The sequence below is a fragment of the Camelus ferus genome, chromosome 1 (genome assembly GCF_009834535.1).
Source record: "Camelus ferus isolate YT-003-E chromosome 1, BCGSAC_Cfer_1.0, whole genome shotgun sequence".
Lineage (NCBI taxonomy): Eukaryota > Metazoa > Chordata > Mammalia > Artiodactyla > Camelidae > Camelus > Camelus ferus.
The window spans coordinates 70,565,387-70,589,718 of record NC_045696.1 but is presented as its reverse complement, the minus strand read 5'-3'; the positions used below and the strand labels follow the sequence as shown (position 1 = coordinate 70,589,718).

At 34.6% G+C, this 24,332-nt stretch overlaps 1 protein-coding gene across 1 annotated transcript in view; it reads left to right on the top strand.

Moving 5' to 3' along the window:
- The window catches only part of VPS8 (VPS8 subunit of CORVET complex), a 223,049-nt gene that overhangs the window by 40,314 nt on the left and 158,403 nt on the right, over nt 1-24,332 (top strand). Inside the window, 6 exon segments of the mRNA XM_032482907.1 lie at nt 818-988; nt 7,727-7,801; nt 8,501-8,536; nt 9,604-9,694; nt 10,123-10,169; nt 11,123-11,212. Of these exon segments, the coding sequence (XP_032338798.1) occupies nt 818-988; nt 7,727-7,801; nt 8,501-8,536; nt 9,604-9,694; nt 10,123-10,169; nt 11,123-11,212 (510 nt within the window).

Here is a 24,332-nt window from a genome sequence, read left to right as displayed (position 1 = left end):
ATTATGCAAGTAATTTCTTATAACATGGGAATAGATCATATAAATAAATCAAAATGAATACCAGAGAGAGAAAGTGCAGGGGAAGCACTTTGTTCTGTTTAATTTTGAATTCTAATTGAGATTTTAAGGCTTCATTTATTTCTTGGGGAGAAATTGAGATTTTTCAAAAAAATATTTTGAAAATAGAAATCTTATACATAACCCAAGAAATTTATCAAAATGGTATCCTTCAGAAGATTTTTAATATTATTAAGTTATTACTTTTAAAACTGTAATAGTACTTACTAAAGAAAATTCAGAATATATAGAGAAATAGAAAGCAAAGAACTCTCCCATAACTTGTAGATATGTTTTGAAGGAAATACGTATTTTAAATAGATTCTATTTTAAAATGTATGTTGCTTAAATGCTAGCAATCATTGGCCAGCTAGGTTTACAAGGTTTCATTTGCCCTATTGATTGATTACAATGTCAGAAACACTAGAAATGTAAACTTGGTCACTTTGCTTAAGTGTCATTGTGCCAGTGTACCTTTTAAAATTTTTTATTAAAAAACAATATATCCCATAATATTTATTAGAGCTGTTAACCTTTTACATTATGAGTCATTTTAATACCATCAAAACTCAATACTGTGCTGTGCACCTGCTGTTCTCTGGGCTGTCCCTGAGTAGTTCTTGCTGTAAATGTGTTGTCATCAAGTTATTAATTAAATGAATAAGGTCCTCAGTGTAATTTAACTGAGGGACCAAGCTTTCTTGTCCTGGATGGTGGTGTGGGATGGACTTCACTTTTGTGTTGTGTGTTTGAATTACAGTGGATAAACTCACGCACAATTGTGCTCTTGGACAGTGTAGAGAAGTTGCATGTGATTGATCGGCAAACTCAAGAGGAATTGGAGACAGTGGAGATCTCAGAAGTTCAGTTGGTCTATAATAGCAGCCATTTCAAATCACTAGCCACTGGAGGAAATGTGAGCCAGGCACTGGTAAGGGCAATCCATTATCTTGGTACTGCTTAGATAAACTTGGTATTTTGTTGTTGTTATGCTTTAAAAATAGGAACTCAGAGGAGTTATCTTTATGTCTTGAGGTGTTTCCTTAAGGGCCGTTAACTAGGGTGAAGTGGATGTGAGTGTGTAAGTTTTCAGGAATGTGAACTAAAACTGAAATAATTTCTGTTACCTTCTATCCAGAAATGTGACTATTTTAATACCAAAGAAGTTTTATACCAAAATGATGAAATGAAATTGAAAATTTATGAGAAAGAAATTTAATAAAAACAAAATATTTTAGAAAGTTTAATGTGGTAGCAACAAGCCTGATAGACTTAAGGAATGAATGACTAGGGAGACAGGTAGCCTGTGAGGCTTTGGAAATATTTCAGTGCTTGGTAAAGGGTTGAACAGGTATGGAGGCTGTGGTCACTAAAAAGGCAAAGATGGCTTTGAGAGAAAGAAAGATTCTTTAGGAATAGGAAGTAGATGAAATGTAGGAGCCTGCAGAGAAGGAAGACACAAAAGTTATGATCTTAGTATTAATTTTACTATATTTTAAGCAATGACAATAAAAGCCTTTAGCAATTTACATAAGTGGTTTACAGTTGATTTACCTTGAATTGCAGTCTCATATTTCCTAAACTAGTAATCTTTAAGCAGGAAATTTAGATTCTTTTGAGGCTTCTCTGGGTAATTTCTTGGAAAAAAAATAGTAATGATTGTTACATTTAATGAGTTGTCCGCAGTATAATATGTAGCCATTGCTCAAATCTCCCTAAGTTATTAGAACTTCAGAGCATGGAGTATGTATGAAAGGGTCTTCCATATATATTTTCAGAATTTGGAAACCAGGAAAATCCAGAAAAAGAAATGGTAATGCAATGGAATTCACTATAGTAAGAATATTTATTGTCCCAAACTTAGATATTTTCTTTTGTCTGAGTGGTTATTAAAAATACTGGTGAACTTTAAACTTGCACTTTCAGCCAAGATTGAATAATGGGGACTGGATTTATTCTCCTGTCTAGAAAAAAAAAAATCAGAAAAAAAAGAAAAGAAAAGAAACAATAGTTTTCAAGATACCGGGTATCAGACAATAAAGGTCAGTGATCCCTGACAAAATGGGAGACAAGTGACCTGAGACCTATGATTGTCTTGGGAGTGTTTCTAGTCTGTGGCTCAAGGAGGAGGAATCCACCTGGAGCCTGGAGGACTCCATGAGTTGAGCCAGAGCTGAGACTGCAGGAAGACAAAGGTGGGTCAAGTTTTCAGGACAGAGTACTGGAGAGGAGAGCACTATGCAAAGGGTCCTCCTTGGGTGTTCAGCAGACATCTGATCAGCAGATGCATATGAGGGAACTACCCAAGGCCAGGGAAAGAAATATTTGAAAGATATAGAAGGAACTATATCTAGTGCTCACACTGGCTTGTTTACACCAGCCACATGGAAAACTTCATGATTCACTGGGCATTGGGCAGAGTACTCAGGGCCATCTTGCCTCAGTAGTTGGAGTAATTAGGAACAAACACTGCTCTGGTCCCCACTAACAACAAGGTCAGGAAGGATCAAACTCTTTCCAAGTAACTTAACTACCTTTCAGAACAAAGTGCAAAAATATTAATAGGAATACAGTAATTTCCAGAACTCAACAAGGTAAAATTCACAATGTCTGCCATGCCTAGATTCCTAGGCATGCAGAGAAGAAGAAAACCACAACTTACGATGAGAAAGATCAATCAAAACTGACATAGACCTGAAACAGATGTTAGAATTAGCAGACCAAGGACATAACAGTTATTATAACTATAGTCCATATGTCCAAAAGTTAAGTAGAGACTTGGAGATATTAAAAAAGATGCAAATCTAACTGCTAGAGATAAAATCTTCAGTGCTTAAGATAAAAAATACCCTGAATGGGATTAACAGCAGAGTATAGATATTGCAGGAAAAAATTTGAAGGTACAGCAGTAGAATCTATCCAAAATGAAACAGAATAAGTAATTAAAAAAAAAATAGTGTTAGTAACCTATGAGACAGCACCAAGTAGCCTAATATATGTGTAGTTGAAATCTCTGAAGAAGAGGAGAGAAAAAGGTTAGGTTAAATAATGGTCAAAAACTTCCAAAACAATAAACACAAATTTCAAGAAGCTCAATGAACACAAACACAAGTAAAATAAGGAAAACCGTACATAGGTTGATCCAATGAGTTGGAAAGAGGAAAATATTAAAGGAGGCAAAGAAAAAAGTTCACATGCAGAGGAGCAATAATAAATGTAAGAGCAGATTTCTCATCAGAAACAATCTTCAGCAATCTCCAAAGAAGATACACAAATGGCCAATAAGCATATGACAAGATGCTCAGGATCATCAATCATTAGGGAAATGCAAATAAAAACCACAGTGAGATACCACTCATACCCACCAGGATGACTGTAATCAAAAAGACAGGGAGTAACAACTGTAGATTAGGATGCGGGAAAACTAGAACTCTCATATATTGCTTGTGGGACATGGTGCAGCCACTGTGGAAAATGTTTTGGCAGTTCCTCAAAATATTAAACATAAAGATTCCATATGACTGAGCAGTACTGTTCCTAGGTAGCTACCCTAGAGAAGCAAAGACATATGTCCACACAAATACTTGTACACAAATGTTTATAGCAGCATTATTCATAATAGCCAAAAGGTCGAAACAGTCTAAATGTCCACCAATTGATAAATGGATAAACAAAATGTGTCATAGCCATGTAATAGAATGCTATTTCTCAGTAAAAAAGATGAGCTATTGACACATGCTACAACATGGATAGACCTCAGAAATACTGTGTTAAGTGAAAGAAGCCATATGGAAAGACCACATATTGTTTGATTCTATTTATATGAAATTTCAGAAAAGACAGGTTTATAAAGACAGTACAATGGGGACTGGGAGTAGGAATGGGGATTGACTGAAAATGGGTAAAAGAGATCCTTGTGGAATGGTGGAAATGTTCTGAAACTGGATTTTGGTGATGGTTGAACAACAGTATATTTACTAAAAATTATTGCACTCTTAATGAGTAAATTTTGTGGTATATAAATTATACTTCAAAGCTGTAATTTAAAAAGCAGTTGAATGTTTAAAACAAAAATAATGTACTGTTTATGGTAAGTAGAGATAATAGTATAACAAAAATAGTATATGCCAGTAGGGAGTAGGGGACAGAACTATATCATTGTAAGATTATTACATTATATATCGAATAGTATAATATTTAAATGTAGACTGACAGAATGGCCATCATTCAAAAGTCCACAAATGATATATGCTGGAGAGGTGTGGAGAAAAGGGAACCCTCCTACACTGCTGATGGGAATGCAGTTTGGTGCAGCCATTGTGGAAAACAGTATGGAGATTCCTCAGAAGGCTAGGAATAGACTTACATATGACCCAGTAATCCCACTCCTAGGCATATATCCAGAAGGAACCCTACTTCAAAAAGACACCTGAACCCCAGTGTTCATAGCAGCACTATTTACAATAGCCAAGACATGGAAAGAGCCTAAATATCCATTGTCAGATGACTGGATAAAGAAGATGTGGTATATTTATACAATGAAATACTATTCAGCCATTAAAAATGATAACATAATGCCATTTGCAGCAACATGGATGTCCTGGAGAATGTCATTCTAAGTGAAGTAAGCCAGAAAGAGAAAGAAAAATACCATATGATATTGCTTATATGTGGAATCTAAAGAAAAGAAAAGAAAAAGACAAATGAAGATAAATACAAAACAGAAACAGACTCATAGACGTAGAGTACAAACTTGTGGTTGTCAGTGGGGAGGTGGGTGGGAAGGGACAGACTGGGAGTTTGAAATTTGTAGATACTTAAAGGTATATATAGAATAAATAAACAAGTTTATACTGTATAGCACAGGGAAATAGATACAAGATCTCGTGGTAGCTCACGGGGAAAAAGAATGTGACAATGAATATATGTACGTTCATGTATAACTGAAAAATTGTGCTCTACCCTAGAAATTGACAACATTGTAAACTGACTATAACTCAATAAAATAAAATTTTATAAAATGTAGACTGAGATGAGTTAAAGCTGCATATTGTAAACACTGGAGCAGTCACCAAAAAAAGTATGACTTTACAATAGTAGCAACAAAATGGAATGTTAAAAAATATTAAATTCAATGAAGCATAAAAAAGAACAGATAGTACAAGTAGAAAACAATAAGATAATAAATCTAAACCCAACTCTCCCAGTAATTATAGGAAATAGAAGTAGTTTAAACATTTCAATTAAAAGGCAGGGAATACCAGACTGTAGAAAAAAGCAAGAACCAACTATGTGCTATCTATAAAAAACATTAGATACAAAGACATAGACAAATTAAAAGTAAGGGGAAGGAAAAAGACATATCATGCAAACACTGATCTTTAGAATGGCTATATTAATATCAGATTAAGTAGATTTCAGAGTAGGGAATATCGATAAGAAATAAAGAGAAATTTCAGATTGATAAAAACAGGTTACTTTATCAAGGAGACATAATAATCTTAAAAGTGTGAGCACCCAATAACAGACCTTCAAAATATATGGAACAAAAACTAGCAAAACTAAAAAGAGAAACAGAAATCCAAAATTATAGTTTGGAAATTTCAAAACTACTTTCTCAGTAATTAATACAATTAATAGACAGAAAGCCATCAAGGGCATACAAGATTTAAAAAAAATTATTGACCAACTTGACTTACCTGATATTTATAGAATATTTCACCCAACAAAAGCAAATTACACACTTTTTCAAGTGCACATAGGGCGTCCTATAAATTATATGCTAGACCATAAAATAAACTACAGCAAATTGTTGAAGGAATTATCAGGGTAAATTTGGAGAAAACCCAAATATTTGGAAGTTAAATAACACTTTTATAAATGACCTGTCAGTGAAAGAAGGAATCTCAAAGGATATTAGAATATATTCTTAACTAAGTGAAAGTGAAAACACAACATATCAAAAATATATGGTCTACAATTAGATCAGTTTTTTGAGAGTAATTTACAGCATTAGATACTTATGTTAGTAAAGAACATCAAGTTAGTGATCTAAGTTTCTGTCTTAATTAAGGAAATAGAGAAAAGCCAATAAACTTAAAAGTAGATTAAAGGAAGAAATAATTAAAAAGATGAACACAAATCAATTAAGTAGAAAATAGGCAAACAATAGAGAAAATCAAAGAAACCAAAGCTTGTTCTTTAAAAGATAAAATTGATAAGCTTCTATTGAGACTAATCAAGAAAGAGAAGATGTAATTACTAATATCAGGAATGAGAGGTATTAAAAAGATATATTAATAGATATTAAAAAGATAATCTGAATAAGTTCTTGCCAATAAATTAAATAACTTTAGGTGAAATGGAAAAATTCTTTGGAAAGCACAAATTATCAAAGCTGACTCAAGAAGAAATGAAAAATCTACATCTGTGTAGCTGTACATCAATTAAAGAAATTAACTGATTTCCTACAAAGAAAGGCCAGGCTCAGATAGCTTCACTAGGGAAGTCTGTTATATTTGAGGGAAAAAAAAATCAATTTTACATCAAAATCTTTTTGAAAATAGAGGAAAAGGGAGCATGTAACTCTTTTTATGACACTGGCTTAACTTTGATAATAAAACCAAAGACATTAGAATAAGAACACTACTGACCAATGTCCTCATAAGCATAGAAGCAAAAATCCGTAAAATATTAGCAAATAGAAACCCGCAGTGTGTAAAAAGAGTAATCTTGATCAGATGGTGTTTATCCAAGTCATGCAAGGGCTGGTTTAACATTCAAGTATCAATGTGGCAGGGGGAGGGTGCAGCTCAGTGGTAGGAAGCATGCTTAGCATGCACGAGGTCCTGGGTTCAATCCCTAGTACCGCTACTTAAAAAATAAATAAATCTAATTACCTCCCCTACCAAAAATTTTTTTAAAAATTAGAAAAAACTATTACTTGATAGTTTTACATTGGATTCATTTTTTAATTCTCTCTACCTTTGTATATATATTTTAAATTTTTATAATGAAAAGTTAAGAAAAATGACTAGTTATCAGTTGTTGGCCTCATATATTTTGGGGATTTATACATTTTAACGTATTTAAGCCCCCCAGAAACTGCATGGTTTTCAAAGATGGGAAAACTTAATGTCAGAAGTTTGAAACTTGTTTACAATCATACCTTGTAGATGACAGCCAAAATTTGCAACCCAGATTGACCAGAAAGTAGGTTTCATTTCTAATTTGCTGGGCTATGATGATCCTCCTATGCTATGCTGCTTTGTCTTCCTGTTTTCTCTTGTGTTTTACATTGATATTTATTTCAAAGAACTTGGAGGTACCATTTTCAATTAACCCTATTCTTTGCCAGAAGCAGTGACTACTTGTCATCCAATAATAGTAGGCAGGTTACAACAGCTGTCCTTTAGATTTAGAACTTGACGCATTCCTCCCTTTCCCCATTACTTTGAAAAATAGAAAGACCATGTGTAAGCAGAGAATTACTTTTTGCACTTTCTCTTTTCTTCTACTTCCACTGACAGACTGGTATTTGATTGGCATTTCCCCCCGACTCACTTATGGGATGAAACCGTGTTGACGTAAAATGTTGCCTCGTAATTCATATTCTTTAAAACTTGAGACTTCTAATGCATGTGATTTTGCCTTTTTAATTTTTTTATAGGCTTTGGTTGGAGAGAAGGCTTGTTATCAATCCATCAGTAGCTATGGTGGTCAGATCTTTTATTTGGGGACAAAAGTAAGTTCTTCCACTCTGACTTGGCATTTGTTTGTTTCAGGATAGATGGGGCTGGAGGAGGTTGCTGGTAAAGAGGGTGGTGCATTACAAAGTGAATATTGATCAGCAGTAATCTAAAACTTTTAGGGTTTATATGGTCGTGATTTTTAACTAATTTATTTCCTCTCATTTTAGACATATTGTATTTTTACTTTTGTTTAGGTTCTGGTTTGTGGGATGTTTATTTTCTTTATTCAGAGGTATACTTTAATAATCTTCTTTCACATTTATGTTTTCATGACCAGAATATACCTTATCATATTTATTTGTCATGTAATTAAGATGTCCTTTAGCTTACAGCAGCTTAGAGTATACTAAAATGCATTGAGACATTTGACTTCTTATAGGAACTTTTTGTGTTATCAATTTGTTCTTGGGAGTTTTTTTTTTAACCTAACATGGAGAAATATGTTGGGAGATTGGACTTTCCTTGTTCCTTTTCTGTGGAATTAACTCCTTCTTAGACTTAATTTACTTTTTACATGTTTGATTTACTCTTTAATGTGGGCCCTTGAAGACCCTTTAGTAAATGCTTCTAACTGTAGTATGAAATATTTTTACTTAAAGAGATGTAAAATAGGTGTGGGACTGAGACATACATGTCTCTCAAATGAGTTCGTTAAAGATGATCATTTTAATTTCCTTCTCTTTATTTTCCAGTCTGTTTATGTGATGATGCTGAGGAGCTGGAGAGAGGTGAGTTCAAAGTAATTTTATTATATGTTAGCACTATCGAATTGAGAGCATCTTAACAGTTTTGTTTTGACTTTGCAGAAAAAGATTATTTGGATTTGTGCTTTTTAATTTTTAATTTTTTTACTTTTTAAAATTTTTTGGATGGAGGTAGGTAATTAAATTTATTTGTTTATTTATATTTGTTTTTTAATGGAGGTCCTGGGGATTGAACCCAGGACCTTGTGTATGCTAAGCATGTGCTCTACCACTGAGCTATACCCACTCCCCTGGATTTGTGCTTTTTAGTTTCAAAAGTGTACATCAAAACCATTATAACTCTTATGTACTTGATTTGATAGAACTGACTGTAAGTCAGCATTAGGCCTGGCTATGTATATCAGAAAATTCAAAATAACAGTGGTGTGAAGAAGATTTCTCTCTTATGTAAAAGCAGTGTGGAGGTAGGCAGTCTGTGGCTAGTGTGGCAGCTCCGTGGTCTTTGGCATACTACACTTTTCTACCATCCTTATGTGTGGATTCTAGTCTCAAGGTCATTTTATGTTCCAGCATGACTGCTGGAGCTCCAGCTGTTAAGTTTACATTCCAGGAAGGAGGAAAGAGAAGGACTGGCCCTGTCCTTTTAGGGTGACATCCCAGAAATACCAAATAACACTTCCACTTACCTATTGTTGGCCAGAACTTAGTCACATGGCCCAAAGTGGCTGCAGGGGAGTCTTAGAAATGTCCTTTAACTGGTATATTGCTGTCTCATGTAAACTTGAGATTTGTTACTAAGGAGGAAGGAGCAACTAGACGTTATGATTAAACACCTAGCCATTTCTGCTACAGTGACATTCCAGCTGTTTCCTCTTTTCATTTTTAGGTCTTGTGACTGCTTATACTAGCCTTTACAATCACTGTACTGTCCAGTGCTTTAAGAAATTATTTTTGGGAATAAGATATTCACATGGTTTTGGAATAATTTTAGCTACTAAGCAGCAACTTCTGGAAAGATTAGGTAGAATAGGAATTCTGACCGGTGGTTGGTCAGACAAAGGAGTCTGGCTTCTCTCATTCATTCATTTTAGAGAGTGGATCACCTCCTGAAACAAGATTGTCTCACGGAAGCCTTGGCTCTCGCATGGTCTTTTCATGAAGGAAAAGCAAAAGCAGTAGTGGGTAAGTTAATGGAACACCACTGTAGCAGATGTTATTTTCTGGAGCAGAGACAATGGATAATGCTAATCACTTACAGAACTCACTCACCAAAGTGTTAATAAATGTTTTGTAACTAAGATGTTATCAAACCTTGCAGACTTTTAGTGAAAAAGATTAATGACATGTACAGGATATAGAATTTTAAAGGACACTGTAAAAATTCAATTCATAAGTAAAATTTACTATTAGAACAAAAGGGAAGTATACTGATATGCTGTCTGGTCTGCTAGATGGGAGGTCTATTATGGCATATTAGCCAACATTTTGATACCTAAGGATTGTTAGGATTGTATCTATTGTTAGCATAGGTTATAAGTAGAAGACCAGAACAATTTCAGTCCTGAAGATGTGGTTTAACTGGTTTTATGCCGGATTTTGCTTCTCTGCAGGATTGTCAGGGGATGCCGGTAAGAGAAAGGCTGTTGTTGCAGATCGGGTAAGTATTTTAATAGGGTCTTTACTAGGCTACAGTACACATTTGCTTTGGGTATTTGCTAATAATATTTGGGTATGATTAGGTAAATGTCTGCAGTCAAGGAGAGACTAAAAAAGCAAATCAGATTATAATTCCCTCTTGTTATCTTGAGTGCTTTTAAAATTTCTTCTTATCACCTTTTCTTTTTTCCCTTGCTCACTCTCTTATGAAGGTAAATAGTAAAATAACCAAAAGACAGAAGGAGGGGGAAAATCCAGGGATCTGGATAATTTCTGAACCTAGTGATAGCTCACTGAAAATTGACATTTGTTAGTCTTTATGAACCGATTAGTAATTATGAGAAATACTGTATGTGCAAGTATTCATGTTGCCTGAGGTAGCAGAGGGGGCTGATGTTTATTATTATTATTAATTAGCATTAATATGGTTAATGTTAATATTTAACATTAGCTTTGTTTTCCTACTCTAAATTTGGTTGAATTCATTTACTATAGTCATTCCTTCTCCTTTTTATTGTACAAATGCATTGGTGAACATTAGATTCCAAATTAGTATAAACATTTGGAAAACATGCACAGAAATCAGTCATTCCTTAGACTCATAAATGATTTTCTCAGTAACTGGTAAAAAGAATTGGCTATCTGGGAAGGACCTATGCAGAGGATCACTAAAGAGCTAAACCTCATCTTTTTTTTTTCCTGAGCAATATGTGTATTAATGAGGTCTGGAACCTGGGGGTATTTATTAGGAAAGATTAGCAAATTGGTACCAGCCCTAAGGCTGAAAGAAATTAGACTAGGTTAAAAAAAATTGGGACATAAAGCTACCAAATTTTTTCATTATATTTTTAATACAATAACAAAGCATTATTAGTTAAGAGAATCTAATATATTAAGTATTGAAAAACGTTAGAGATATGTTTTAATTTCTACACAAGGCTGTTTTCCTTACAGATGGTAGAAATCCTATTCCATTATGCAGATCGAGCTCTGAAAAAGTGCCCAGACCAGGGGAAAATCCAAGTGATGGAGCAGCATTTTCAGGTACATCTTTGCAAGTGCTTCTAGTAGACGTTGCCATGAATAGGTCTCGTACTGCTCTTTGATATTACTTGATAATGGGACTTTCATGTTTTACTTAACATTTTTCAGTATTCAAAGCTTTATTACAGAGTTTGTGGAGCATTCTGAATGATTAAATTTTGAAGTAACAGGTGTACAGACACATGGGAGCAGATGAGTACAATGTTGTGGAGTGTTAGTGCTTAGGTACCTGGTGCTTCATGGAAGGAGAGAGGGTCTGTACAAGGGTACTTACCTGTGAATTGACACCTCACAGTGGCTGACACCTTGCTGATGACTGACACTTATGTTAACTAGGCTATTTGGAAAAGAAGTGTACTGCCAACGTTTAAATTTAGTTCTAGGAGCACCTGTGACTCAAGAATAGATCAGTTACAAAAAATAAATATGATCTCTTGAATATACTAATGAAAAACCTTTAGTTTCTCTTGAAACTCAGTGAAAATGGAAGACCAGGAATGCTTTAAAGACTTGCACAGTGTTTATTATGTGAGTTTTACTGTTTGCAGTGATCTCCAAATATATTTGTTGCAGATTTCTGTTTCTTCTTCCCCATTCAGAGAGCTTCTTCCCCACCCCCTGCCTCCTCTTTTTAACAGATATTTGAGGGTCTAATACAGAGGTCAGCAAACATTTTCTAAAAAGACCCAGATAGTAAAATACAGGCTTTGTGGGGCACATTTGGTCTCTGTCACATATTCTTCTTTATGATTTTTAAAAATTTGTTTGTTTTTAAACAACCCTTTGAAAATGTAAAAACCATTCTTAGTTGTGAGCCATTCAGGCTGTGGGCAGGACTTGGCCCTTGGGCCAAATTGTGTCTAACTCTTGGTCTGATACGTACTAGGCACTAGGCAATAGTGTGTAAAACGTATGTGGTCCTTGCTATCTTAAAGTTGAGAGTCTACCCAAAATAACTTTTCTTGTGTATATTAATGGAAGTATTGAGGAGAAATAAAGGGTTTTGAAGTTTTGTGGAGTAGGCACAGCTCATATCTTTTTATATCTCCATTTGTTGCTCTTAACTTTGGAAGACAAGGGTAGATGTGGCAATTAACAATTGGAAAGTCTCAGAGCAGAATTTGGTTTCTTGAACTGCACTCCTTAATGCCACAGTAGTGGACTTCTGGGAGGATTAACTTTCATTGCCTTTTGGCTGGAAGCTCATTAAATTTCTCAGTAAAGAAGAAGGAACCTATATAAAGTTATAAAAATAGATAACTTAGGAGGAAAACATGGCAGAAAGAAAGCATTTGGAGACAAAACTGTGTGGGAACAGTACCTTGTATAAAAATGATTTTGTGTACCAATGCAGTATATATAGAAAAGAAAATTTAGTATTTTAACAAGAGGCTACCTATTGCCAAGCAGTAGGATGGTATTCGTGTAAAAACTCTTGTGTTGGGAGGTATACTTTGTAGAAAAAAAATACCCAATAGGGAATGCTAGGAGGGGCTAAGGGGGCGTGTGTGCGTGCAGGCGCGTGATATGGAAACCACTGTGCTGGCAAAGAACATGGACAGAGAACTATAAAAGAAGAAAGGAACAAAAGTGATATTCTGATGGAGAAATATGAAAAAAATTTCAGCACGACAGAGTAGATGATGGCTTCGAAAGCAGATGTCATAAAGTTTACTGAGAAACAAACTGTAGTAATGTGTTCCTTAATCATCTAGATATTTGTTGGAAGTTTCACTTTGCTGAACGAGTATCTAATAACTTTTTATTTATTAATGATTTAATCTCATAGGAGGTAAAGGAAACAATGGTGGGAACTGTTACTATGGATTTACTTTGTAACCAGTGATTAGGGAAGTAGAAGGGATAGACTCTTGATAGAAAAATTATTTTATTTTAAAGACTAATAATGAAAAATACACTCAGTATGAATCCTGTATTTTAGAAAGCAGATATTTCAGAAAAAAATATAGGCAAACATTCATGGTTATAGCCTCCAAAATACTAATGGGCTCACAAAGAAGAAATTCTTTAATTTTGATGTTATAACCAAAAACAATTCAAAGAGACAGGAAATGGGGAAGAATATTGAGAGAAGTATCTGTCTACAAAACACAGAACAGCTACCAAAGATGGAGAGAGAGATAAACAAAGGTATTTGCCAAAGCCATCAAGAATCTATAAGACTATCACAAAGGAGGCTAGTTAGGTCCAGAATGTGCTTCCCAAAATGCTAAGGGTACAAAAAAGGGATTTTGACAAAGATTCACTAGATATATATACTACATGCCAAGTACTGTGTAAAGGGTATGATGTTCATTTTTGTTTAACTCTCAGAGCAACACCAGGAGGTAGATACTGTTTTTATCCCCATTTTTTTAGATGAGGAAATTTAGGCTGAGAGAAGTTAAAGTGACTTTCCACGGTAATACTGCTGATAAAAGGTGGGGCCAGAACTCCAATCCACGTTTTTCTGACTTCAGAGTCCAGCTCTTAACTAACCATTGCACTATACTATTATTTTCAAAGCAAGTGCAGGAAAATGATGAGTGAGAAGGGGTGATGATAATCGGTGATCAAGAACGATAATTAGAGCAAACTTCTGAACTGTTTGATGCCTACCATGTGGCAGGTGCTGTTACAAACCCTTTACACGTATTAACTCATTTACTTTTTATAACACTCTCAGATAGGTACTGTCATTATTCACATTTATAAATGAGAGTGAGGCACAGAGAGATTAAACAGCCTGTTGCAGTTCATGTAGCTAGTGAACAATGTGGCTGGATTAGAATCCAGGCAATTGGGCTTCAGAGCGCACATCTGGACTGCCACACTCTGTTATAGAGCATGCTTCTTATTCTGCCTTCATTTTCATGAGCACACAGAATGGTCTTTAAAATGGAAAAGTCCAGATAAATGTATTAAAGAAAAAAGCTGAAGTCCAGCATGTATTTCATGTTCTGTATTAACAACCAGTAACAAGTATAGTTCAAGCGAAAAGAATGGTTTTTTTTTAAAGAATGGATTTTTGATTTGTCAGTTGATAAAATGAGTCTTACTTTTGTAAGTCCCCACTCCAATGTCAAGCATTTCTGTTACTGAAAGGTTAAGACAAAAATGACAAAAGAATCAGGAGTAGCACCAGGTCAGAATTAATTTGATTAGGTAAGGGATAATTTACTTGAACAGCCTTTATACTTAAAGGTAAATAATTTAATTTCTGTCTGTATAGTTAGCATTGGATCTTCTTGAATAATCAAGTATTTTAAGTTGTAGGATCATAAAAACAAAGTTCAAATTTCCATAGTACAACACAAATACCTATAATTTTCAGAAGAGGTTTTATTCTATAATGAAAATAGAAGATTCAAATTATTTTAAAAAGTTAGTAAAGGCAATACCCAACTTTTCAAAAAAGATTTAGGTTGGGTGCTTTTGTGAGAATTTCTCATACAAATATATGATTTAATTTGATCTGATTTGATCTGAGATGACATACTGTAGAATCAGTCACGCAAAAAACGTTGTTACTGAGTTAAAAACTTTCTTTTATTTCATTACATTATGATTGTTCAAATCTCAAGACTCAGTGGAATTATAACCCAGAATACCATCTGAATGTTCTGAGCTATCATTAGTAACTTGTAAGTAACTTCGGATCAATTTTCAAATAAGGCACACTCAATTAAGCATGGATGCCTGAGCAGAGGAGACAATTTACTTCACTCAGGAGAACTATTTTCTTTTAGAAAAGGTGGTCTTTTAGCTCATCAGGATGAGTGAAATACATGCCCAAGTGGCCACAAATCTGCTCTTTTAAGTGTTTAATCTTAAATATTTCATTATAAAATAATCATAAAATAGTTCAATAGGTTAACTCTTAAGTGTAATTTTTTAAAAGAAGAGTGGACTTAGGAAACTATCCACTGATAACCCCAGTGTGGTTTGTGAACATTTTCCATGAGTTCACCTAAAAAAAACCTTGTTAAACTCACATACTGTTATTTTGAAAGGAATGTGAGGACAGTCTGTTCATGGAATGCTTATTTCATAACCTCTTGATTTCATTAAAGCATTTGTCTGTTTTCCATTATCCTCAGTGCTGAAATAGATTAGTAAATAATAGTAAATAGATATGCAGCTAGGTGAACATCCCTACCCAAAAAGTATTCTTTGGTGGCTTAGTATTAATTGCTTTTTAGGGCTGTTTCATCCAAATTTCTATCATTTGGATGAAGATTTATTGAGTGGCTTGTTGAATTTAGATGGCACGAAGAATCAAGGTCCAAAATGATCTTGATGAAGTGCAGTCAAAATTGTTACAAGATGAAATTTAACAAGGATAAACATCAAGACTTGCACTAGATTCAAATAATTATAAGTTACATGAGTACTGGACTGGGAAAATCTAGGTGGACAGGATTTTAGTTCACCCTAACCTTAGTATGAGGCCAATAGTGTGTTAAGACCCAGAAAAGGAAAATGATAGTACCACTGGGCTACCAGTTGAAAATAAAAACTCTAAGAAGATACTTTATGGACTGTTGACAGACTGACGTGTATCCCACAACTGGGATGGTGGGAGGTTTTAAAAACAATAGTTAAAAAAAAAAAACAAAAAAAAAAAACTAGGGCTTTTTGTCTGAGAAGAACGTAAGTAGATGGATGCCTGTCTTCAGATGGTGAAGGACTGTGCTGTAGGGATTTACTGTATTGCAGTAGAGGGAAGGCTAGTATAAGTGGTAGAAATCAGGAGAAGATCTGTTTCAATTTAAAATGACCTAGTGATTATGTAACAAACCTTGGACTTATGTGCCTCCTACTATTGAATATATTGAAGTAAAGGGATGGTGACCAACTAACCAGGAGTATTTTGAAAAGACTTTCTTTTGCTGGATGGGAACATCTGAGATTCTGTTTCATTATCAAGAAACTTTCATTGGAAACAGGAAATCTCTGATCCAATTATTTGAAATTCCATTAAGACTGGTTTCTAGCTCAGTCAAAATACTGAGCATTTATATTTTACCAGCAGGTGGCACTCATGCCTGCTGCCTCAATTTCAATCTTTACCTTTGAGGAGGAGCCTTACCTTTTCAGAATATGTAATGCCATTCAGTATTTCTGCTTTTCTCCAAAGATCAATCAATATTTTGCCCTATCTTAACTATAGGAAATAACTTTTGCCTATTGTGATGTTTTTGATAGGCTGTGGCTTTTGTTTATATAAGAAAAGATTTGAACCTATTATAATCTATTTGTGTAACTACTGGATTAAAAGGAATTAAAGTGGTCGCTGTTTCATACATCTTGAACCACATCTTTTCTTCTGGCCAAGTCTTTCCTTTCCCCACAACAAAGTCAGACAGCAAACAAATTTCTTCTTTGCCCCATACCATCTCCCATAGCCTTATGCCTTTTGTTCATACATTCTTAGCAGAGCCACACATCATATGAGTTCTCTCCATTTCCTTACCTCCCTCTCATTTCATGTCTGTGAATTCTGTGGACTCTTTTATTCCTCATCTTGTTGGTCCTCAATAGCATTCAACATAGTTAACAACTTCTTGAAATAGTCTGTCCCTCTGGCATCTCTGGTATCATGCATTCCAGGTTTTTTCTTAACTCTCTTGCTACTTAATGTCTTTCTTTGTTTATTCTTCTTCCTCTTCTTTTACTTAACCAGTAAATGTTAGAATTCTTCATAATACTGTTACCTTTTATTTCTGTATCAGTGTTTCTCAAGATGCTGTCTGTTACTTGAGAGTATTTGTTTAAAAAATGCTTTTTCTTGAGTTATTTCCCTGGACTGCTGAATCAGGCTCTCTGGGACTGGTGACTAGGATTTGTAATAAGCCCCTGAGCTGATTCTTAAGCATCTTAAAGTTTAAGAGTCATTGCTTTATCTTCTCTCCCTAGATGACATAGACAAATGACTGTCTTAACCACTGCCTCCAACCTAGAGTTCCAAGATCCATATAGTTTAGTTGCCCCTTTACATCTTCACTTGGATGTTTTATAGGTATCTCACACTCATGAATATTCCCTCACAAAGCCCCTTCTGATGATCCCTATTTTAGTGAATGGATCTATCATCCACCTAAAGCAAGTTGAGTGATTCTTGTTTTTCATTTGTTCCTGTCTACTCTGCCTCTTGACAGTGTCTCTAATCTCTCTGCATCATGCCATCTATTCTGCCACTATTCTGGTCTACATCACTATCATTTTCTCTTGCTGTATTACTGTGGCTTCCTCATTGATCTTCCTGTACATATTATTACACTTCATTCCATTTTCCACGCAGTATCCATAGCAAATATATATCAAATCTATACATGAGATTCTCCTGGTTTAAGTCTTTTAAGAACTTCCCAGTTGTCCTAAAGTAAAGACTAAATTCCCTAGCAGTTTCTAAGGCTCTGCATGATATACCCCTCCCTGTCTCCCCCTAATTCTCTGTATCCCTACCATACTATAGAGTTCTTTTCAATTTCTTGATATCTCCATTCTTTCTTGACTCAGAACTTTTGCCCATGGTGTTCTCTTTGCATGAAAAATTCTCCCCCCCCCCCTTTTTTTTTTAGCTCCTATTTATTTTCCGGTGCCAGCTTAAATGTTACTTACTCTGACTTTCAGGTTAAGTCAGATCCATTTTTTGGTAAAATCCTGTGCACTTAAATTACTCATTCAGTGTCAGTCTTCTCCAGCTAGACTTTGTAAGTCTGGGGACTTGTATGAGTTCAGAGACCATGTTTGATTTTTTTCACCACTGTATTCCCAGCATCTGGTTTAGTGCCCTAATTTTTATAAGTATTTGTTGAGGGAATTTTTTAAAATACACAAATTTATGTTATATACAATATTTGTCTTGGGGAGTATCTTTTAAATCTAACTCTGGGAGGTTTGAACTGAGAATAGAACTTAGCATTTGCCACACAGATGTCTGTAATCATGGCTAATATTGTGTGCTTTGTGCCTGGCAAGTATCTGACTTAATCTTTATAACATACTTGAGGAATAGTTATTATTTATCCCTATTTAAAGATGTTTAGAAGTATAAACAGACACAGAGAGAGGTAGAGTAACTTGTCTAGTATCATATGACCAGTAAGTAGAATCACTAATAGGCACCCAGCCTCTTGACTCGGGAGCCTCGACCCTATATCTGCATTCCTCAGTTTATTCTTTGATAATCTCAGACCAGTGTGTTGTCAGGTAGCTCTCTTTGAAATAGAGAAGACCAAGTAATGTATAAGTTTTAGGAGTATATTGAAATGTATAAAAAAGTGAAAATACAAAGGAATTAATTTTAGGAGAATCATGGTAATCATATCTGAATGATTGTGGGCTTTTATTCCTCATCTTGTGGGTCCTCAATAGTAGTCAGCACAGTTAACAGTCTGTCCCTTTAGCTCTTCTGGTATCAGAGTTCTCTGCCAACAGTGTTCTCCAACTCAAAAGCTGATCGATGAACTATGGAAGCATTTTCATGTATTTTGGATTATTTTATCTTGGTTCACTCATGTTTATGAAGAAAGATAGAGATGTAAATAAACATAAGGTATTTTAATAGTATGAATCAAGCTAAAAGGATTTGAAAATAAATAATTTTAAAAGATCTTAGAAGCAAAGCCTTACAGTGACCATTACCAAGCTCCCTTTCCAGCTTCCTTTTACATTTCTGTGAGAAGCAGATTGTTCAAGGCCATCTTTATAGCAGCTGTTGGCATATGTTTTTGTAATAAGATTTCATGCTAAAGAGTGGACAGAGACTGAACATAGAGTGAGGCAATAGGCTCTTTCCTTGTGTAACTCATGCTTCCCTGAGATGATCTGAAGAAGGGAAAACAGTGTCAGTGTCCAGCACTTATCCTTGAGGCTTGTTTAAAATGCTGGTTCTGGGGAGTCAGATTTTTCCTGGAAAGTTATTTTGTTATCATCATATCTGAAAAGAAAAAAAAAATACACATACTGAGAGAGATATGTAGTTATGTAACTGCTCATGGTGTTTATATAGTCATACTAGAATACCAGCTGTTTAGCTCTGGGAGCCTGCAGAGATCTGTGTGTATATCTGAGATATATACTACCTGAGATGTGTGTGTGCTCAGGTATGTTTATCTACTTTCATATATATGTGTATATATATATACACATATGCTTTGTTGAAATTTTGAATCATTATCAAACAATGCAGTTTTCATTGCCTGGTTGACTTTTAGAATATAAATTATGAGAATTAATGCCATTGCTCCAGAAAGCAAGGGAATCTGTATCTGCTGTCTCATTTCTTTTCACATCATCCTTATGAAATAGGGAAAGCCAGAGATTGTATCTTCAGTTGGCAGATGGTAAGACAGTCACAATGCAATAAAATGATCTCTTCAGTCACTCAAACAATTGACAGGCTTAAATTTAAGTTTTCAGTCAGCCCAGTGTTTTATTCACATATCCACATTGCCTTTTTTTTTTTTTTTAAGTGAAATATAGTCAATTCACAGTGTTATGTTAGTTTCTGGTGTACAGCATAGTGATTCAGTTATACATATACATATGTATTACTTTTCAAAGACTTTTTCATTATAGGCTGTTACAAGACATTGAATATAGTTCCCTGTGCTATACAGTAGGTCCTTGTTATTTATCTTTTTTATATATGGTAGTTATTATCTGCAAATCCTGAACGCCCAATTTATCCCTCCCCACCACCTTTCCTCACTGGTAACCTTAAGTATGTTTTCTATGTTTGAGTCTGTTTCTGTTTTGTAAATAAGTTCATTTGTGTCTCTTTTTTTTTTAATTCCACATATAAGTGATACCATATGGTATTTTTCTTTCTCCTTCTGGCTTACTTCACTTAGTATGACAGTCCAGGTCCATCCATGTTGCTGCAAATGGCATTATTTCATTCTTTTTTATGGCTGAGTAGTATTCCATTGTGTAAATATACTACAACTTCTTTATCCAGTCATCTGTCAGTGGACATTTAGGTTGTTTCCATGTCTTGGCTATTGTAAATAGTGCTTCTATGAACATTGTATTGCATGTATCTTTTGAATTAGAGTTTCCTCCAAATATATGCCCAGGAGGAGGATTGCTGGGTCATATGGTAATTCTATTTTTAATTTTTTTAAGGAATCTTTGTACTGTTTTTGATAATGGCTGCACTGAACTACATTCTCACCAACAGTGTAGGAGGGTTCCCTTTTCTTCACACCCTCTCCAGCATTTATCATTTGTGGACTTTTTAATGATGGCTGTTCTGATTGGTATGAGGTGATACCTTTTGTAGTTTTGATTTGTATTTCTCTGATAATTAGCAATATTGAGCATTTTATCATGTGGCTATTGGCCATTTGTATGTCTTTTTTAGAGCAATGTTTTTAGATCTTCTGTCCATTTTTTGATTGGGTTGTTTGTTTGCTACTGAGTTATATGACATATTGCTTTTTTAAAATAAATCTTAAATACACACAAATACCTAACAAGAGAAACAGTCTTCTTTGGACAGTTATAGGGCTATCCACTGAAGAAGAGATCAGAGAAATATTTACTTTTTAAAAAAATTCTGTAGGCCAAAATCCAGCCATCTCTCAGGGAGTATTCTGCAAGCTTTTGAGATAGAGTGCAATATTCTTGTGGGTTTTTTTTTTTTTTATTCTTGTGCAATATTCTTAAAGCAGGTATTGCTCACTGTGTGTGTTAAAAGGCATCAGGCAAATAAGTGGCACACAACAAAGGTGGAACTTCAGGGCGGGAGGCCTGGAAGTCTGCATGCAGTTCCCTTGACCTCTCAGCATCCCATAGAGAGGCCTATCTGGCTGAATGGACTGAGGGTTTTGCTTCAAGAGGACCAATCTCTTCCCATTCTCCTTTTTTTAAGGGCTCTTGTGAGAGCAGCCTTCCAAATGGGTTAAGTGGGGAAATCATCTGAGCTTGAGCACAAGCTGCTCAAAGTGGTTGTATACTAGTCCTGGGAATGTCACATCCTGACTGCACATCCTGTGGGAAGTTGAGTCAGTACTTAGCTTTGACCCTTAGGAAGGTGGAGAGCTGCTAATCCCACCTAGCTCACTTTCCGGAATATGGGAGGTTGCCACCAGGGATTATTCACTGGACAATCTGTATTGTCTCTTCATTTTCAGATTCTGGAAAGGAAGACTTAACATAAGGAAATAGATTTGGCTTTAACTAATGTTTTATTTTGTTTATGGTTTTAAATGTTCAACATTGATAAAGCCCTGGTTTCTTTAAGAAGCCAGATTGGAATTGCTAATTTGGATGGTTTAGCCTTTTTTAAGTGAGTTAATTAGGGGCAGGCATGTGTATCCTTTTTTTTTTTTAATTAAATTTTCAATTTTGGGATAATTGTAGATTCACATTTAGTTGTAAAGACATAAAGAGATCCCATGTACCCTTAACTCAGTTTTCCCCAATGATAACATCTTGCAAAACTATATTACAATTACATGACAAGGATATTGACCCATGCAATAAAGATATAGAACATTTCCATCACCACATGAATCCCTCACTTTGCCCCTCTGTAGCCACACTCATTACCCTTCTGCCCTCACTCCCTTCTTAGCCCTTGGCAACCATTAATTGTTCTTCAGTGCTATAATTTTATCATTTCAAAAATGTTATATAAATAGAATTTATAGTATATAATCTTTTGAGATTGAGTTTTGTTTTTTTTTTAACTAAGCATAATTCTCTGGTAATTCATCTAGGTTGTTGTATCTATCAATAGATTGTTGATTTTTGTTGCTGAGTTGTATTCCATAGTATGGAATACCACAGATTGATTAACCATTCATCCAATGAAGGACATCTCATTGTTTCCAGTTTGAGGCTATTAAAAATAAAGCAGCTTATTCCTTCTTTTCCTCTCTCCTTCTCTCCCTCCCTCTCTTTCTCTTCTTTCTTTTCTTCTGAAATTATAAATGATACTGAATTTTTTATTTTGGTTCCCATGTGTTCATTAATAGCTTATAGAAATAAAATTGGTTTTTATCTTGTATCCTGCAGTCTTGCTGAGCTCACTTCTTAGTACTAGGAAGTTTTGCTTAGATTCCTTGGGATTTTCTTTGTAGACAATAATGTTATCTGCAAACAGAACAGTTTTATTTTTTCCTTCCTAATCTGTGTGCCTCCCCTCACCTTTCTTCTTTTATTGCCATGGCTAGAACTTCCAGGGCAGTATTTCCAGGGCTAGAACTTCTCACTGTGTTGAATATAAATGGTGAGAGCAGCCATCCTTGCCTTGTTCCCAGAGTGAAAGCATTTGATCTTTCACCATTAAGTATGTTAGCTGTATGTTGTTTTAAGTACTCTTTATCAAGTTGAGGAAATTCCCTTCTCTTTCTGTTTTTCTAAGAGTTTTTTTCATGAATAGGTGTTGAATTGTCAGATGTTCTTTCTGCATTGATATGATCATGTGATTTTTCTGCTTTTGCCTGTTAAAATGGTATATTACATTGATGAACTTTTGATTATTGAACCAGCCTTGCATTCCTGGAATAAACTTCCCTTGGTCATGATGTGTAAAGCTTTTTACATAATGATGAATTATATGCTAATATTTTGTTAAGGATTTTTGCATCTTTATTCAGGAGAGGTTTTAGTCTGTAGTTTTTCTTAAATGTTTTTTCAGATTTTGGTGTTAGTAATACTATACAGAATCAGCTAGGAGGTATTCTTTTCTGTTTTCTGGGAGAGATTATATAGAAGTGGCATCAGTTCTTTAATGTTTGATGTAAAACTTCAGTGAAACATCTGTGCATAGAGATTTTGGGGGGAAGTTTTAAAATTATGAATTTACTTTCTTTAATAATTAGAGGTGTATCCAAATGATCTGTTTCATATTAAATGAGTTGAGATAGTGTTTTTTTGAGGAATTGGTCCATTTCATCTAAGTTAGTCGAGTTTATGTGTGTAGTGTTACTGATAGTATTCCCTTATCCTTTTGGTATCTACAGGGTCTATAGTGATGCCCCCTGCTTCAGTCTTCATATCGGTAATTGTGTCTACTCCTTATTTTTTGTCAGCCTTGGTAGAGGTTAATCAATTTTAGCTACCCAACCCCCCCTCCTTTTTTTTTTTTTTTTTTTTTTTTGACGAACTGGCTCTTTGTTTTATTGATTTTTCTCTAGTGTTTTTTGTTTTGTTTTCAGTTTTATTGATTTCTGTTCCTTTTGTTTTTCATTCTGTTTCTTTTGGATTTATTTTGTTCTTTTTCTGAGTTTTTGAAATGAGATCTTAGATTGATTTGAGATTTTTTCAGTTTTCTAATGTATGTTTTTAATGCTATAAATACCCTTTCAGCACAACTGTTAGCTGTGTCCTACAAGCTTTGATATGTTGTATTTTTGTTTTTATTCAGTTGAATGTGTTTTTAAAATTTCTCCTGTGACTTCCTCATTGATTCATGGGTTATTTAGAAGTATATTTAGTTTTTAAGTGTTTGCGGATTTTCTTGTTATCTTTCTGTTAGTGATTTCTAGTTTGATTCAGTTGTGGTTGGAGAACACATGCTATATGATTTCAGTACTTTCAAACTTGCTGAAGTTTGTTTTATGGTCCTAGATGTAATTCATCTTGGTATTTGTTCTGTAGGCACTTGAAAAGAATTTGCTTTTTGCTGTTGTTGGTTGACGCATTCAAAAAATATTGTTTGGATACTTTGATAGTGTTGTTGAGTTTGTCTATATACTTGCTAATTTTCTGTCTAGTTCTGTCAATTTTTGAGTGTGTTGAAGTATTGAAGTCTTTAGCTAGAATTGTGAATTTGTCTATTTATCTTTTCAGTTCTATCAATTCTTCCTTTATTTTGCGCTGTGTCATTTGGTATATACACATTTAAGAGTGCTATGTCTTGTTGGTGGATTGACTCTTTTAACATTATAATGTCTTTCTTGGTTTATAGCAATTTTCTTTGCTCCAAAGTTTATTTTATCTAATATTAATATAGCCACTCCTGCTTTCTTTTGATTGATGTTTGTATCATGTATCTTTTCCCATTAGTTTATTTTTAGCCTGCATATGTATTGTTATATTTGACATGACATGAGTTTCTTGTAGACTTCTTTAATCTGCTTTGCTAACCTCTGTCTTTTAA